We start from the raw sequence: 19,984 nt of genomic DNA, 5'->3' as shown, positions 1-19,984 counted from the left end.
TTAACAATAATGTCAATATTCACCAGACTAAGAATATGATAATTATGGTTTAAATGAATGAAAAATTCTTTCAGCCTCTACATACTTTTTTATACAATTCATTATCTAAAACAACTCAAGAATACCTATTTTTAAGAAATATAAATGTGAATCAATTTTAAAAAATAGAATGTATTCGTAAAATTTACCTATTACTAATATATCTTTAAAGTATAAAAAAATCGATTATATGTTGCAAAAAAAACTGGGTAAACACCTCAAAAATTGAGGTGTCTATACCTAGTAATGTAGAAAATGTTAATGAATCAATACCTACCTCAGATTACAGTACTTTAATTTAAAAACAATTTTATAAATATTTAAAATATGCCCGAAAATAATAATGTGTCAAGACAACCGGTATAGATGGCTAATCATGATATCAAGACAGCCGTACAGATCCAAAAAAACATAAATAAAATCTATTGATGTCCAATTAATAACAAATTAAATAGCAAATACCTAGTGACTACATACATATCAATAGACTTTATTCCTCCGTTTTTAAAAATATATATTAATAAATATTTGCTTATAAGTTATTATTAATCGGAGTAGGAGTTGTAGTGCTAGTGTTAGTAGAAGAAATGTTCGAGTGGTTAAGCCTTGCAGCAGCAGCAAGAGACGCAGCCACACCTCCGGGTCGTGTGCAAAGATTGGGATCATTCCTCAGCTCGGCTCCGATCACCCCCTCAGCATCCCGGCGTGTCACTGCCTTAGCAGATGGCAGCTTGGTACTCGCCTCCGATAGAATTTCTCCAAGTTTCGTCTTGTCCTCATCACTCTGAAGCCGAGCATTTCAAGTGGCAGCTGATTGAGCAGCCGCAACAACACCACCAGGCACGATGTTGGTTCTTCCTGTGGCCCTCACCTCCGCCGCCTGTATGGCAGCCGCATCACTATAATCCACCGGCTGATGGCCTGCCGTCAGGGCTGTAGCTTCGAGAGCTTCGCCGATGGTGATGTTCCCAGATTGCTGGACTTGTACATTGCACGTCATGTCTGACGCTGCCAGCTGTTTCTTGATAACGTCAACCTGAGTAGCATTGTTGTCGATGAGATTGACGTTTCTGGAGGGTTGTTCTTGGCTCATGGCGTTAAGTTTGGTGATCGAGTAAAGAACGGAGGAGATTTATATGTGATTGGGTCTTGTGGTGATTGAGAATGTAAAGGAATTTGATCCCCAACACCTGGTTGGAGTGTGTTGATTAGTGAATGTAAATGAGTAGTTTGTGGATGTGATGAAGGAGAGGTGAGTGGCTTGCGACTTGGTCTTTGGATGCATGGAACTAGGGTCTGGCTTCCCCTTCATTTTTAAAGAAGTGATCATCCTCCTCTCCATCAAATAATAAAATACTCAGATTTAATTAATTGAATTTCTAAATTATAAGTTGATCCTAATCTAATTTCCGAAATCCTACTCAACTTCTTGTTCAAGTACCATTTAAGATTGAAATATATCTTTCGTACACACCCGGTGATTTAAGGTTACCATAAAACGAAACTGGATAAACATCTAATTGATGTAAGAAACATGTACCCACGAGCAATTAATATAACACACACTACGATCGTTGTGTGTTCACAAATTTTGAAATTTTAGGCCAAACACAATGTATGTAACATATGATATAAAGCATATCTAATATGATAGAAAGCCCATCACATTTAGACGTAAGCTATGTCTCCAATCTCCATCTCGACGAGTTTTCATGATCTAATACAATGAAAAATGCATACAAATATCCATTTTTTTCATAACTTGATTCCAACCAGACGTTAAAAACTTTGAATAAATTTGTGCTCACAGATGCAAGAAGCGTGTGTGTCACTAAATTCATGGGTCGTACTCTATAAAACAGAAAATTGGTGGAAGAATTACATAGATTAACACTGATGAAAGTATCCTAAACGCTGAAAAGAAAAGAAAATGCTCAACCAGCTGTGCCAAGAGATGTTTTTATCGTTTTCAAATGAACGCATCCGAAATAACTCGAAGATGATTCAACTTCTTGAAAACCAACTGCTCCACCATGGACAAATTGATTAGCCACAAAGAGATATTTCGGTAACACCTCTAATTATCGTTTCATGTATCAAAATTAACGGACTTAACCTGGTCGAAAAAGAGGGATTCGTGACATTAAGCAACTTATAATCACTACATAACACCTCTCGGCTGAATTTTCGGACACTACGAAAGTCTTCAAACTCCTCAAGTAGTGACCTTAATGCTCAGATCATTTTCTTAGCAAGTTTATCGGTTTGGTATGCACATTTAGCACAAATAAAGGGGCCATATTCAAATTTCTTAAACCAATCAACAAAATCCCAGACAAAATTGTCGAGCAGCAATTCAAAAAATAAACATTCTAGCTCCTAACCTCAACAATTCGCCATAATACAGCATTCGACCCAATAGTTAGAAGGATATATGGTGTCTATGGCTGCGTTCTTAATACCTCTGTGCTAAGTCAGTTTTGCTGTCACAATCCCAACAGGAATGCTCAACATAAAGGCGAAATTCGAGCTACGTCCGTAATCTGATCAAAACATACCAAATTCAAGTTAAACGGACAATGGGTTTACGAATTAAACGCGTCATATAATCTTCTCATTAAAATAAAGGTTATAAAGCAAATTCTACTAAAAATTACAAACCAGATCTTCCTACAAGAGAGGACGAGCAAATTTATTGATTCTCAGCTGCCTTTTCCGAATCGATTTGTGGTTTCAGGTCACCAAATTTCTGCTTGAAGGAATCTTGCCTCTGTAACCACATCATATGGCCCTGCAAATTTTATATCATTATTACAACAATTGAGAATCAAATCAAAACAGTTGGGCAACTATTAGTGAAGATTTGTGAATGTAAATCGTAAATAAACCTGGAGAGCTGCAGCCCAGGTGATTATGAAAGAGGCGACCCAGAATCTTTTGTCCTTGAGAAGATGCCGGACCTCGAATTTTGGCGTTTCCATTATAAGGTATGGGATCGGTAAAAGGAGAAAAAGAGAGTCACGGACGATTTTATTAAAGAAAAAAAGAGTGAATGTAATTTATTTTTTTATTCTTTGTTTAAAATTTGTTTAAAAAGTAATTTTTTTATTAGCGTTTTAATTTTATATATAATAAAATTTATAATTTAATTAAATAAAAAAACTTATTCGACTCAATTTTTCCATCTCTCTCGACTCAATCTTAGATCTCATTTCATTTCTTATCTTCACAAAAAATCTTTTTCCTCTTAACCTTCCATCCTCTCATATTTTGGCTAACAATTAACCACGAATCTATAAATTATTCTTCTGCAACAAATCCAAAAATAAAACTATGTATTGAAAAAAAATTTATTTTGAGATATCAAATTTATTGAGTCTCATCAGTGTTCACGACCCAAGATGAAGAACTTCACCCTGGTCGTGACACGACTGTGCTTCACGACCCAACTTTGAGTCGTGAAGCACAAGACCCACCCAAAGTTGGGTCGTGAAGCACAAGACCCAGGGTCGTGACGTGAAGATTTCACGATCCTTTCACGATCTATGGGTCGTGACATAACCCATTAATTTTAAACTTTTATAATAAATAACTTTTGTTTTGTTTTAAATTTATACAACTAATAATCTTTTTGTTTGTTTGTTTTTTTTTACAGGTTTACTTTCTCGCTAAACTTGGAAGAAATCAATTTTTTGAATGCAAGTTAACTTTAAGATCAAAATACGCTGAAATCTGTATGAAGATTGTATCATTTTTAAATGAGAAAGAGATAGAATATTTGGTGCAGTACACTCAATTTGGTAATTTAATTTTATGTGTTAAAGATTATAACAATTTCAATCAAAACTGAGTCGAGAGTTATGACTCGTCAGAAAATTGGGTCGAGCCCAATTTTGGTATGTCGCGTGGGTCGAGATGGGTCAAGAAGCATAATTTTGGCTTCTCGACCCATAAAGCTATATATATATATATATATATTGTAAAATCTATATAGATTTTAATATATTGTAATAGATGGGTCGAGAAGCATATTATTATAAAATTTGTTAAAAATTTTAGTAGAATTATAAAATTTGTTAATGTTTATAAACAATAAACATTAATTTCATATGCTTCGATATATATTCATTAAAGTAAATATGTAATGAAATTTGTTATGAATTTTTTTAGTTCTATTATTATAAAATTTGTTATGAATTTTAGTAGAATTATAAAATTTGTTAAGATTTTTAGTCGAGTATAAATTCAACCCACATTGTTAGAATAAGAGATACATTCTTCTACTTGTTATGAATTTTTTAACTAACATACTTAAACTATAACATATAACTAATGTTTACACAAATAAATTTTTTATATATATTTACATTATATTCATATATAAAGTGAATTATGTATTATAAAATGATCAAAACTCAAAAATATCAAAAATTTCCTACCCACTCGACCCAAACCCTAAACCCTAAACCAAACCTCTAACATTATCACTCGACCCACTCTTTTTATTTTTTTTATTTAAAAACATAAAAAAATTTAGAAGAGTGGGTCGAGCACTCTTCATTTTTTTTATTTAAAAAAAAATTAAAAGTAGAAGAGCACTCTTCATTTTTTTTTCAAAAAATTTATTTTTTAAAAAAAAAATAGAAGTAGAAAGTGGGTCGAGCTCTTCTCGACCCACTCTTCCATTTTTTTATTTTTTTTAAAAAAAATTTTATTTTTAAAAATAAAAAAATAGAAGTAGAAGAGTGGCCCACTCTTATTTTTTTTATTTTAAAAATAAAATAAAAAAAATTAGAAGAGTGGGTTCTTATCTCTTAAAAAAAATAAAATAAAAAAAATCAAAAGAGTGGGTCGAGGTCTTCACGACCCAGCACCTCGACCCACTGGGTCGAGCGTTTGAAGAGTAGGTCGAGCTCAACCCGAACAAAGAGCTCGACCCCAGGTGAAATTTAACTAACTAATTAATGAACTAATTAATGATCTTATCTAACTAACAAATTCAACTCCTTTTTCTCGATTTAAAAAAGTCAAAATCTTTTTTATTTAATTAAATTTTAAATGGATCGTATATTTTTTATTGACCCGTATGGGATCTCACCATGAACCCCAAAACTATTTAACAAAATTTCAATGTTAAAAAACAAAAATTGTATATTTTATTTATCTAAAAAAATTATTATATTTATTTTAAAAATTATTATTGATAATAAAATATGTGAAATTGTTGGGATGCTTTAGATGTATCACGTGAGATTTGTTTCCATTTGTAATTGTCTAGATAAAAAGTAGAAATGAATCAATCTTTCGAAGATTAAGATTCCGTTAGTCGCTAACGTTTAATGGTTGTGGATGACGCTGTCAGGTCGACAAGTAAAAAGGCCTAATGCGGGAAAAGCCTTAAATAAGGACCAGAAAATGTATTATCCCAAGTAGTGTAGAACGAAAATGATGCCCTCTTATTTTAGCCTTTGGCTATTTATTTTTATAACTTTTACCAGTTAAAACATTTTCTTCTGGTCCTTTATATTTTGCTATAATTTAGTCAATTTCACGTACTTATTTATTTCTCATGTTTTTTTGTGGGGATCCGGACGCTAATCATCTTCTTAATCGTCATTGGGATAATTGGATCAATGTAATTAATCTGGGTCTACAATTTTTTTTTTAATATAGTGCGGAACGTAATGGAATCAATCTAATTATATATATCAGTATAAAAGTACAAATCTTGTACAACATACATTCATTTAAACTCAGGTTCAACAACTAACTGTCAAGTGTTCCAACCCTATTTACATCAACATCAAAGTCCGTAGTCTCCACTCTAATCACGATCTCTCCTCATCTCCTCGACCCTGATCCTATCCCACCTGTTGTCATGCACACATACAAACACGACAACAGCCGGATAATTCCGGTGAGAATATGATCCCAGTATAAAACATGTATACATGCAATGCATAAAATCATATACAAAAGCATAAATCATGTATCAAAGAACATGAATCGTAATTTATGACACATTAGTGAATACAGATAAAACAATCTGACGCGTCTCGGTCTCGGCCAACTGATCACAGCTTCAACCTTGCTAGGATCAACATAAATCCCATCTCCAGATATAATGTGACCCAGAAATACAACCTGTCTCAGCCAAAACTCACATTTCGATAGTTTGGCATACAATTTCTCAGCCCTCAAAATTTTCAACACAGTTCTCAGATGTTCAGCATGTTCTATCATATTCTTCGAATAAATCAAAATATCATCGATGAATATAATCACAAAATCATCAAGATATGTCTGAAACACACGGTTCATTAATCTCATAAACACAGCTGGAGCATTTGTTAAACCGAAAGGCATGACAATAAACTCATAATGTCCATACCTAGTTCTGAATGTTGTCTTCGAGATATCAGAATCTCTAACTCTCAACTGATGATATCCAGATCTCAGATCGATATTGTAATAGACAGAAGAACCCTGCAATTGATCAAATAAATCATCAATACGAGGCAAGGGATATTTATTATTTACCGTAGCCTTGTTCAGTTGCCGATAGTCAATGCAGAGTCTCATTGAACCGTCTTTCTTCCTCACAAACAGTACTGGAGCACCCCAAGGAGAAACACTCGGTCTGATGTACCCCTTGGCCAGTAACTCCTCTAACTGCTCTTTCAATTCTTTCAATTCAATCGGTGCCATTCGGTATGGAGCTCTAGAAATCGGAACTGTACCTGGCATCAATTCAATGCTGAAATCTATCTCTCGAATCGGAGGCAATCCCGGAATCTCATCTGGGAAGACATCAGCAAACTCACACACCACTGGCAAATCCGCCAATGATGGACTCGATTTCAGTAAATAAACTGAATAGACAAGGAACCCCTCTGCTCCTTTCTGTAACAATCGAGTCATAGCCATAACAGATAGCAAAGGAATTCTAGATCTAGAACCCTTACCGTAAAATTTCCACTCGTCAGCCATGTCAGGTCTGAATCTCACAATCTTGTGGAAACAATCAACGGTAGCTCTGTACTTGGTCAACATATCAATACCGATAATACAGTCAAAATCAGACAACCCAAGTACAATACAATCTAACTCAATCTCATGTCTATCATATTGTAGCGTACAAGATCTAACAGAAGTCACTGATATTAATCATGTCCTCAACGGAGAAGAGACGGATACTAAAGTAGATAATGACTCAACAGGCAAAGAATGCATCAATGCAAATCTCTCAGATATGAATGTATGTGATGCACCAGTATCAATGAATACATAAGCAGGATAACCAGAAATAGAACAGTTACCTGCAACGACATCATCAAGTGCATCATGTGCCTGCTCTTCAGTCACAGCAAAAACTCTGGCCTGCTGTCTAGGAGGCTGGCTAACTGTCTGGCTTCCTTCTGGCCTTTGTTGTGACTAGGTAGATGGTGCTGGCTAGAAAGAATGAACAGCTGATGGCCGTCTCCTTGTCTGAGCCACTGATACAGATGACTCTGCTCCCTGGGATCTCTGAGAACCTCTCTGGGGACATACTCTAGCAAAATGTCCCTGCTGTCCGCAAATACGGCAACTGCCAAACACTCCTCGGCACTGCTCTGTGGAATGTCTCCCTTCCCAAGTTCTGCAATAAGCTCCGGTATAACTCTGGCTCTGTGCAGTCTGTCGTGAGCCACTAGAACTGGATGAACTACTTCAAGATCTCTTGAACTGTTTCGCTCGAGCTTTCAACTGATCTCTCTTTCCACTGCTGCTACTGCCACTCTCAAATCTGGAATGAGGTTGTGGAAACTGAGCTGAGGATGGTTGATGTGGTCTCGATGCTGGTGCGACATACAAAGCTCCTTTCTGTCTAATCAGACCAGCTTCGGCTCCCTTTGCTCTGTTCAGGGCATCAGCAAAGTTGTTTGATCGTCCAATGTGCACCAGTGTAAAGATTTCAGGATTCAGGCCATTGATGAACTGATCAGCAACAGCTTCGTCGTTCTCGGCCACATGTGGAGCAAATCGTAGTAATGTAGAGAACTTGGCCACATATTCCTCAATGTTCAGTCGACCCTGTCTCATATTTGCAAATTCTGCGCCTTTGTCCTTTCTATATGACACTGGAAAGAATCTCTGATAAAATTCAGTCTTAAATACATTCCAAGTAACATTCATACCTCTATGCTCCAATGCTCTCTTCGTTGTAATCCACCCGTTCTTTGCAACGTCATGCAACTGGTGCCCAATCAGTTTCACCCTCCGCTCATCTGTATAATCCAAGGACTCAAACAGCATCTCAATGTCATCTAGCCAAATCTCGCAATCAACTGAAGTCTCAGTACCCTTCAGAGTCGGTGGATGAAATGACTGAAATCTCTTCAGCAATGTTTCCATCGGTGTTGCTGTCACATCCATTGGAGGATTCGATGTAATGCCATGTTCTGGAATTCGTCGGGGAGGCATATCTGATTATCAAAAAGATTAGGAACCCAATACAACAAACCTGTTTCAGTCCTCCTCTGATCATCTTACTGCTGATCAAGAATCGGTTCTGATTCATTCTCAATAATACACATTACCATATCAAATCAGATAATTAACATGTATTTCAAAGCAGTAAAACATGCTAGCATTCAAAGGCAAGGAAAGAAAACTCAATCTACCCCGTTCACTAGCTTCTAATTCAGTCTAAGAAACCTACAGCTATGGAACCTACGGCTCTGATACCACCTGTTGTGGGGACCCGGACGCTAATCATCTTCTTAATCATCATTGGGATAATTGGATCAATGTAATTAATCTGGGTCTATAATTTTTTTTTAAATATAGTGCGGAACGTAATGGAATCAATCTAATTATACATATCAGTATAAAAGTACAAATCTTGTCCGTCATTGGGATAAATGGATCAAATAAATAATCTAGGTCTAATTTTTTTAAAAAAAAAAAAAAAAATTGCGGAACGTAATGTAATTCAATCTAATATACATATCAGTATAAAAATACAGGTCTTGTACAACAAACATCAAACTCAAACGAAGGTTCAACAACTAAATGTCAAGTGTTGAATCCTATATACAGCAAGGTCAAAGTCCGTAGTCTCCACTCTAATCACGATCTCTCCTCATCTCCTCGACCCTGATCCTGTCCCACCTGTTGTTATGCACACATACAAACACGACAACAGCCGGATAATTCCGATGAGAATATAATTCCATTATAAAACATGTATACATGCAATGCATAAAATCATATACAAAAGCATAAATCATGTATCACAGAACATGAATCGTAATTTATGACATATTAGTGAATACAGATAAAACAATCTGACTCGTCATCTCCGACTCAACTCATTTCTACTCTAGGGATCCCGGTTTCTGGACATTGACATATATATCGAATCTCAGCGATAGGAGTCAATCCGCCCCTAAGCAATATCGATATAATTCAATAATCCAGTGTCTTGGCATATCCGCCACAGATTTTGCATATCCGCCAAGCCTATCCTATGACAATGTGCAATGGGCCAATGACCACTCTGTCACACTCTGGCCCTTCTGTCAATGACTCTCGCTCAATAGCTATCGGCTATTCTCTATTCTCTAGAATTCAATAGATCAATCATATCAATGTCAAACAATAGCAATAAAAGAAAGTATGTGGTTTTATGGAAACTAGAGTCCAATCTGACTCAAGTTAATCTCCGGGTTAACATTGACTTATACATTTCGTTCGTAGTCTTGGTCTGAAGACTTGGAATTTCTGAATTCAAAACTGTCGCTGTCGATCTGAAATGACATATTGAGAATAGTAATATCAACATTCCATTCCCAATTCAATACTAAATCCGATAAATCTGAATTTGATTCAAAATTAACAGCATAACGGCACAATTCCGATATTCCCGTCAATACAATATCAATAGATATCAATTACAATTCATAACACATATCCAATACCATCTGTAATTAATCCATAATCCAAATCTATTCAATTTCACTCAATATAATCTGAAAAATCATAACAATTTCAAATTCAACTTGTTCTTCGATCGGACTTCGATTCTACGATATCTAACATATCCAGAACACCATATAATGATCAAATAATAATTCCCCCAATATCATAATTTCAAATGATAACAGAACTCAATAAAACTTACTTCCAGTTCCAGTTGTAGCTGTTGACAAGAGGAGTACAGAAATATATTCGGCCAGTTGTAGCTGTTGACAAGAGGAGTACAGAAATGTATTCGATTGAAAATCGAATAACCGAATCTCGTAAAATCACCAATCTATTGTACGAAAGATTTTGACAAATCTCTGTAGCTTTTCCTCGGTTCTTGCTGATATACAATGAAGGAAATGAATCTTATATATCTCCAGCAAACATGGCAAAGACAAGTGTCATATTCAAATTCCATAATTGCACTTTGGCCCATGAAGTCTTAACTATTTGCAATTTGGTCCTCAATAACTCTTTTTAATTCCATTTCAATCCTAATTAATTACAAAAACTATGGAATCCAATTCAACATTCCAAAATTCATAAATTAAATAATCTTGGATTAAAATGGTAAAATCTCGGGCCTTACACTTTTAATTGGATTATTATGGTAAAATCTCGGGCCTTACACTTTTAATTGTAATAATAATTATCAAACTATTTTTACCATCAAAAAAAATTTTATCAAACTATTTTAGATGTATTAGTTTGATATTAATAATTTTATGTCAATGACCCGCATTCACTATTTTTCCGTTACGTAGTGGATGAATCTCCGAGCTAATATAATAGTTTATAAGTCACATAACTAGATAAGTCACACTGAACAAAACAAATACGATATTTTAAAATATATGTGAAGATGCAAATAACTAATTTTTTAATTGATATAATAGCAGATTTTAAGAATTCGATTCTTAAAAAATACAAGTTAATATAATTATTTGAAAGATTTTTTTTTGTGTTACGAGAAGAATCAATATATGATAATTATTTTATTTAGTAGATTTTTTCCTCATGATATCACATATATTTATTCGCGAGACGGGTCAACTCTGTTTATATTTACAATAATAAGTAATATTTCTCATGGATGATCTAAATAAAAAATTTATTTCATAAAATTGACTCGTGACATCGTTTCATAAAAGTTTTTGTGTTATTTTATTAAATGATCTATTCTTGATATAAAAAAAATCAAACATCATTTATTTTTTAGTGGGTAAATAAAATGATTATTATTTTTCGGGTTGGATAAATAATATTATTTATGGAATCAAGGTAATGTGCGTCCACCCATTCGATTAAGAAAGGCAGATAAAATTGAGGTGGGACGATTATCAATCCTGTAAGGGAGGGGGACGATTGACGAACAAAAGTTGGGGATGGGCCTCACTGTTTCATGATTGTGCCCATTTCCTTGAAAACAGAGAAGAAATAAAAAGTTGTACTAACAATCCTTCATTATTTTTTACTTTTTAAATAAATATTTGATCAAAATTATTTTATTATTTTTTAAAATAATATTTTAAAATTGATCAAATTCCGTTCAATGAGGGAATGTGTGATCCAATGAATCGTCATACCCGTTAAGGCAATAAATTTTAAGGATTCACGTGAATATAAATAAGTGAATGTAATAAATTCTAACTGAGAATAAAATATACACGAAAACTCTTGTGAGACGATCTCACGGATCAATTTCGTGGGTCGAATATTTTATTTGAGTCATCCATGAAAAAGTATTACTTTTTATGTTAAAAATATTAATTTTTATTGTGAATATCGATAGAGTTAACTCGTCCACGTATAAAGATTTCGTAAGACCGTCTCACAAGATACCTACTCTAAAATATATATATGAAGATAGATCGGCAAATTTTTCAGTCCACTCGAGTTATTTCTCCTAAAATACAGATTTGGGAAAAAATAAAATATAACATAACACCCCCAACCAAAAATAAACAACCCAACCAAAATTATGAAAAAAAACTTTACCGGAAAATGGAAAGAAACAAATATTTTAAGTCAAATCCTCGAAACATTTTCTGGAATAGCAAAAGATGCTACGGACAGATCATCTAATGAACGGCAGCGACCGGCGGGGTGTAGCTGATGCTTCTCTGGTTAGGCAAGGCGAGCATTGCCGTGTGATCTATGAAATCCTTGAGCGAAACCACCGATTGCAGGATCATTCTCAGATCCTCCGCGCAAGCGAAACCCATGTTGCCAATCCTTCGAACGGCGTAAACGTAGAAAGTTACACATCCTTTCCTGAACTTGAACCGGGACATTTCGCACCCCGTCAGCCCTCTGATCAGCTTCTTATTCACTTCACCCATGGTAATCTCCGGCGGCCAAAATCTATCCATCGCAGCCTTCATATTCTCTGATTCCAAAACGAAGAGCACCACCTTGGATTTTTTCGTCCCCAGACCTAATGTGAGTGTGTGCCAAGCCTCGTGAGCGAGGATCGTGAAGTTGGTAGGCACGTACACGGTGGTCGAAGGGAACCGCGGTTTGGGTTGGTTGTGGTAGTTGGTGGGAGGAATGGAGAGGAGGCGGAGGAGTTCGAGAGTACCGGCACGTCGGATAGTGAAGGATTTTACGATGAATTGGCCCCCAAATCTGAGACCCTTGACTTGGGCGCTGGGTTTGAAGGAGAAATCAGATGTGGGTCTGGTTGTCTGGTCGTTCGGGTGCTGGTGCTTATGCTTCTTCTTGCAGCTCTTGATCTTCTTGTTCAGTTTATCTTCCATGGACTGATGGAAGTTACAGATACGGGTTCTCTAATGGCGGATGAAAAAAGGAAAGAAGAATTTGTTGGTGGGACGTGATGATTTATGAAGAACTCTCACCTTTAGATTTTGGCAATAAATAAATTATGCTGACAGTATACTTTTAACTAATATCACTTTACTGTTTGGCTTTATAATTTAATGGCCCGGTTCCTTTTGCTAGCTGCTAGTTCGACGTCGTACCGATTCTATTTTCGTATACATCGAATATTTTTATTAATACTCGATTCAAATAATAAATAAATATTTATTTTTATTACAAAAATATTAATTTTTTATTATAAAAATTAATTATATTGACCAATGTTACAAGATATTTACTCGTATGTATAAAATATACTCGTCGTTATGTACATGTATTACGTGTGCATCATATAACATACAAATATTATGTGAATATAATTACACAATATAAAACTATATTAACGTGGAAAAGTTAATATCCGACTTTTATTTACATGAAATTTGAAAATAAAATGATATGTAAAAAAAGAAAAAAGAAACATTATATAGAATATATATAGTTGGAGGAGGAAATATGTGTAGATAGTGAGGAAGATAAAGTGAATGTTGTTAAAAAACTTAAATTTAAAATAGCTTGTTAATATTATATTAATGTCTTTCTCTATATTTTGTCTATAAATAAAATGAATAAAACAAGTTAACTCATTAAAGTGACCAGGGTAGTTTTTCTATGGAGTTCATGTATTTATTAAACAGCAAATATAAATATTGTAACTCCTTCTAATTGGCAATAGCCGGAGGTGGATAGATAAATTGATACTCTAGAAAATAAAATTTGGATAGAAATTCAGTACAATTTTTCCGATCAACATGATTCACATATAATTTCCTTTAACCTGGGGTTTAATCGAAAAATCAAATAGAAATAATAATTTTATTATATTTTTTCTTGTTTCTTGGTAATATTGATTTAATCTCCGCCTTATTATTATGATATTTTTCTTTACTTTTATTTTTTTTATTTATTGTAGTTATTTTTCTAATGTGATACTGAAAATTATTGAAATTTGAAAGATATACGAATAAAACTAAAATTTGAAAAATACAATTACAAAAATCCCATAGAAATTGGATACAATACTAAGATAGCAATTTTTTTTTATTCCAAAATTACATATGAAAGGATCGATCTCTCCTTCTTATTGGATTTACTCTGCTCACAACGACCTTCAATTTGCCGCCTAAAATAAGGAAAGATACGTATTGATTTGGTTTTAATTATTTCTATTTCATACCAATTTATTGAGTCACTGGCTAATATACATATCACTTGGAACTTCGAATCGCAATCCAGACAATAATTTTCTGTTTTTGTCTGAACCAAATCGAAAAGTCAAAAAATCATTTTATTAACTTTTTATATGCCAAAAATAAATATTGATTTGACACGAATGTTAAATCTAATATACTTAAGTCAAAAAATTAAGTTCAAATTGTAAAAGATAATCTCAAAGTAAATGTTTTTAATGTAATAATTACAATAAAATTTCCTTTTTATGAACAGTGTGAGAGGAAAAAGGTTTGTGTGACAAATAGAAAAGGCAAACACTTGTGTGAAACGGTCTCACGGGTCGTATTTTGTGAGACGGGTCTTTATTTGGGTCATCCATGAAAAAATATTACTTTTTATGCTATAAGTATTACTTTTTATTATGAATGTCGGTAGGGTTGATCCGTCTCACAGATAAAGACTCGTGAGACCGTCTCACAAAAGACCTACTCAATAGAAAAATATATAATTGAGTAAATGTATTTCAAGTAGAATAAATTGAGATGGACAAAGTAATCTAGCAGAAATTGGGATGAATAAAAGGGTGAAAAAGAGGGTGTTTTTAATTTTTTTTTGGCTATTTTTAAAAATTTTTAATAAGAAAGACTCTTTTAAAAATTTCAACTTCAAGATGCGTTAGAAAAATGAAATTCCCATAATATTAAACGTAACAAAAAAGGGAAAATCAAATTATTACATATCTTTAAATGTATAGATTATAAAATTTTTCATAATTTTATTGACCACTTTAGTTTGTTCAATGTAACAATTTAAATTGCTTCGTATTATTATATATTAAAACAGGTAATTGAAATATACCCAAGGCCAAGTATTTGTTATGTATTTCAAATAGTTTAATATTAATTATCAATATTTACGGGAAATATCCACGAATTAATGTTTAAATACGGATTTAACAATGCATTTCTTATTGAGAAGCTGTATATATCTTCTTTTTTTTAAATGAAAAAAGTTCCATTAAAACAGAGTAAATAATGTGTGCAAGTAACAAATACGCCGGACATCGATCTCCAGGATATAAGCTGATAGCTAAAAAGAAAACACCATAAACACACTCGTATTAATCTAGCAGATTAAAAATAAAAATATGTCTTTTGTGAGACGGTCTCACGAATCTTTATCCCTGATATGGGTCAACTCTACCGATATTCACAATAAAAAGTAATACTCTTAGCATAAAAAGTAATATTTTTTCATGGATGACCAAAATAAGAGATCTGTATCACAAAATACGACCCGTGAGACCGTCTCACACAAGTTTTTATCTAAAAGTAAAGCAACCGTAGTAGCAAGACACATGATATATGTCAATGAAGTGCACATCTTGTTGTCTGAGCTGTTGCTATTACGATGAGAGTCCAATCCATATATGTCCACCAAACATAGCACCAATAGAGGTTAACCCATGCTGCATTAGCCACAGTTCACAAACACGTATTCATTGTTAGAAAAATTGCTAAAACCAGTAGCGTAAAAACAAACTTGTAGAGATAAAGTAATAACCGAAACAAGTGTGATGTTTACAGTATGACTATTATGTAAAAGAAACAAAACCAAACCGAGGCCTGTAGCATGTACAGTTTCCTTAAAACAGATTCGCCCTCTCCGGTATGTGCTTCGAGGGTTCAGCGGACGTCTGTTTCCCAGGATACAACGGCACAACCAGCAGTGACTTAGCACGAGACACTACTACGGCGAACTGAAAACGTACCTTTACTTTATCACCGAGATTTTACGAGAGGACAAATGGAAAGATAACAATATGTAATGCAAGAGAGAGCTTGAAAGTGAGAAAAATTTCATGTACTTGAAATGAGGAAATGAACCCACTATTTATAAGCCCCAAAATGCACACCAAGAGTCATGGAAGATTAATTAACTCAATTAATCTTCCTATTAACTCAAGAATATGAAGAGTCAAAACTCTTCAATTAACTCAAGAATGTGGAGAGCCAAAAGACACTCCCACATTCATGAGACACAATTTTTTATTCAACCTTTAAATTTTTATTAAAATTTCCAACAATCCCCCACATGAATGAAAATTGATACAAATCTTGGTGACAAAGTTCTACAGTTGAATCCTGCATAGGATAGGTAGGTGTTACCCTTTGAACCTTCCCTCATGAAATATATTTGCTTTACTAGCTGACCAGTAGATATGATGTCCTTGAACTGTTCTGCCGTTTATGTAAATTAAGATATACTTCACACAAGATTCTCCCTGATACTATTCAGTTCTCATGATTGTGTTCGTTTTGGCCATGAACACACGCCTGGTTCTGCAAGAGGGTCTAGAATTGAGCCCTGCAATTCCTTCGAAGCGGCCCCACTTCTCTCTCACATAGGTGATTCTGTATTGCTTCTTATCAGAATCATTAAAAGCCGTAAGCTTATCCTCAACATTCACTGTTTTATAATAGGAACGGACTAGGGATAACCCCCACAGTGATCTACCAAATCAGTGCGATTAGGTTTTCCCATTGAACCTAGTTCTTGGGATCTCCAGTCAGCGTAGGTTGGGTTTTCCTTCACACCAATTTATTCTATAGGCTTGAGCCCCATTCCCCTTGACATTTTCGCAACTAACTCTCTGTTTAACCCTTTTGTTAGCGGATCCGCTATATTATCCTTTGACTTTACATAGTCAACAGATATAACTCCAGTTGAGAGTAGTTGTCTAATGGTATTATGTCTACGACGTATATGCCTAGACTTACCATTATACATATTATTTTGTGCCCTTCCAATCGCAGATTGGCTATCACAATGTATGCATATAGCCGGCACAGGTTTTTCCCATCCTGGAACTTCTTCTAAAAAATGACGCAGCCATTCAGCCTCTTCACCACACTTGTCAAGAGCTATAAACTCAGATTCCATCGTGGATCTGGCTATTACAGTTTGTTTAGAAGATTTCCACGCAATTGCTGCACCTCCTAAAGTGAATACAAATCCACTTGTAGATTTTGAGTCTTTCATATCAGATATCCAATTTGCATCACTGTATCCTTCAATAACAGCAGGATATCTGGTATAGTGCAGCCCATGATCGCGAGTGTACCTTAAGTATCTTAGCAATCTGATAATTGCTTTCCAGTGTTCAACTCCTGGATTACTCGTGAATCTACTCAATTTGCTTACTGCATAAGCTATGTCTGGTCTTGTACAACTCATTAAGTACATCAGACTTCCAATGACTCGAGAGTATTCTATTTGAGACGTAGTCTCACCTCGATTCTTTGATAGATGCTGACTTGTGTCTATCGGGGTTCTAGCCAATGCAGAGTCATCATTATTGAATTTCTCAAGTATTTTGTCAACATAATGTAACTGACTTAGGCCTAGCCCTTCTGATGTTCTATGAATTTTAATTCCAAGGATTACGTCGGCTAAGCCCAAATCTATCATGTCAAATCTTGAGTTCAATAACCTCTTTGTGGATTTAATCATCTTATCATTACTACCAATGATAAGTATGTCATCCACGTAAAGACATAAAATGACATATCCAACTTTAGTGTTCTTTATGTATACACATTTGTCACATTCACTGAATTTAAATCCACTTTCTATCATGGCTTTATCAAATTTTTCGTGTCATTGCTTTGGTGCTTGTTTTAAGCCATACAGAGACTTCACCAATTTACATACCTTATTTTCTTGCCCAATCGCAGAAAATCCCTCAGGTTGTTCCATGTAAATTTCCTCTTCTAAATCTCCATTTAGAAAAGCTGTCTTTACGTCCATTTGGTGTACTTCAAGATTCCGTAAGGCGGCAATCGCAAGTATCACACGAATAGAGGTTATTCTCGATACAGGAGAATATGTGTCAAAGTAATCAAGCCCTTCACGTTGATGGTAACCTTTAATTACCAATCTAGCTTTATACTTATCTATGGTTCCATCTGATTTCATTTTCCTTTTGAAAACCCATTTACAGCCTAGCGGTTTGCTTCCCGGAGGAAGATTTACTAATTCCCACGTATGGTTTTGTAAAATGGATTCCATTTCGGAATTGATAGCCTCTTTCCATAGAGGTCCCTCAGATGAACTTATTGCTTCCTTGAAGCTTTGAGGTTCACTTTCCATCATGAAAGTGATGAAATCCGGACCAAAGGATTTCTCTGTCCTAGCTCTCTTACTACGTCTAGGTTCAATATCTTGATCAAGCTCTTGTTCTTTATCAATTGTCTCATACAATCTTTTGGATGAACTTGGTTCTTCCTTAGATTTGTATGGAAACATGTGTTCAAAGAACGAAGCATTTCTTGATTCCATTATCGTATTCTTGTGAATATCAGGTATTTGAGATTCATGTACAAGAAAACGATACGCACTACTGTTTTGAGCATATCCAATGAAAATGCAATCCACAGTTTTTGGTCCTATCTTTACTTTCTTTGGTGTGGGTACTGCTACCTTGGCAAGACACCCCCACACTCGCAAGTATTGGTAGGAAGGACTTCTACCTTTCCATAACTCATATGGACTTTTATCTTGCTTCTTTCGGGGCACCTTATTTAAAAGGTAATTTGCTGTTAAAACAGCTTCTCCCCACATGTTCTGTGGTAAACCAGAACTTAATAACAACGCATTCATCATTTCTTTCAGGGTGCGATTCTTTCTCTCTGCAATGCCATTTTGCTGAGGAGAATAAGGTGCAGTTCTTTCGTGTTTGATACCATGTTGAGCACAAAACTCAGCAAATGGTGATTCATATTCACCTCCACGATCACTTCTTAGCACCTTAATTTTATTGCTAAGTTGATTTTCAACTTCACTCTTATATTGGACAAATTTGTCAATAGCTTCATCCTTACTTTTGAGGAGATACACATAACAAAATTTTGTGCTATCGTCAACAAAAGTAATGAAATATTTATTTCCACCACGAGTTTGTACACCTTTTAAATCACATACATCACTGTGAATTATATCAAGTGGTTCACTATTTCTTTCAATAGTTCGAAAAGATGATCTCTTTAGTTTTGCCTCAACACAGGTTTCACATTTGTGTTGTTTATCAATTTGGAATGCAGGAATGCTTTTCATGTTAATTAGTCTACGAATTGTATCATAATTAACGTGTCCAAGTCTACCATGCCATAAACAAGAAGACTCAAGCAAGTAAGCAAATGCATTAACTTTATTCATCACAGGCTTAATAACCATCACATTGAGTTTGAATAAAACATTACAAACATACCCTTTGCCAACAAACATTCCACTTTTCGACAAAACCACCTTATCTGACTCGAATACAATGCGGAAACCATGCTTGTTAAGAAGCGACCCTGACACCAAGTTCTTGCGGATGTCAGGCACAAACAGCACATTGTTCAAAGTCAGTTCTTTTCCTGATGTCATCTTTAGGATAACTTTCCCTTCACCCTTGATCTCCGAAGTGGCGGAATTTCCCATGAATAACTTTTCCCCATTCATAGATTCTTCAAGAGTAGCAAACATGTCCTTGTCGGAGCAAACATGGCGAGTGGCACCAGTGTCGATCCACCACTCCCTTGGATTAAAACCCACCAGATTAACCTCTGATATTACAGCACAGAGATTCATGTTCGAAACCTCATGAGCAATGTTCTCTACCACATTCGCCTCTCGGTTTCTCTTCGGCTTCTTACACTCAGATGCCTTGTGTCCCATACCATCACAATTGTAGCATTTTCCGGAGAACTTTTTTCTTCGAAATGCCTCCCTTGGGTCCCATGTTCAACCTTTTGTTGGAAGAGGAAAATGTTCTCTTTTTCGAGCTTTGACCATGCTCGACAACATTTGCCTTAGCAGCAATAGGAGAAAACAATCGTCT

The 19,984-nt window shown here is 34.9% G+C and overlaps 3 protein-coding genes across 3 annotated transcripts; all 3 read right to left on the bottom strand.

Annotated features, from left to right (window-relative positions):
- Positions 1 to 536: 536 nt before the first annotated feature.
- Positions 537 to 1,132, bottom strand: LOC140970484 (late embryogenesis abundant protein 47-like). Its single transcript, XM_073432244.1, is given in 1 exon segment — positions 537 to 1,132. A coding segment is annotated over 1 exon segment (561 nt). The 3' UTR covers positions 537 to 571.
- On the bottom strand, positions 774 to 3,030 carry LOC140970485 (uncharacterized). Its single transcript, XM_073432245.1, has 3 exons — positions 2,928 to 3,030; positions 2,701 to 2,830; positions 774 to 2,582 (listed from the first exon to the last, which is right to left on the bottom strand). The coding sequence occupies exons 1-2, from the start codon at positions 3,018 to 3,020 to the stop codon at positions 2,732 to 2,734; spliced, it is 192 nt and encodes a 63-aa protein (XP_073288346.1). The 5' UTR covers positions 3,021 to 3,030; the 3' UTR covers positions 774 to 2,582; positions 2,701 to 2,731.
- An 8,876-nt stretch (positions 3,031 to 11,906) lies between these two features.
- On the bottom strand, positions 11,907 to 12,960 carry LOC140970510 (uncharacterized). The gene has a single exon (XM_073432282.1). The coding sequence runs from the start codon at positions 12,804 to 12,806 to the stop codon at positions 12,129 to 12,131; it is 678 nt and encodes a 225-aa protein (XP_073288383.1). The 5' UTR covers positions 12,807 to 12,960; the 3' UTR covers positions 11,907 to 12,128.
- Between the last annotated feature and the right edge of the window lie 7,024 nt (positions 12,961 to 19,984).

This window comes from Primulina huaijiensis, unplaced genomic scaffold, assembly GCF_012295235.1.
Source record: "Primulina huaijiensis isolate GDHJ02 unplaced genomic scaffold, ASM1229523v2 scaffold6295, whole genome shotgun sequence".
Classification (NCBI taxonomy): domain Eukaryota; kingdom Viridiplantae; phylum Streptophyta; class Magnoliopsida; order Lamiales; family Gesneriaceae; genus Primulina; species Primulina huaijiensis.
Note: the sequence above shows the minus strand (reverse complement) of the source record. Positions and strands in the feature narration are given on the sequence as shown.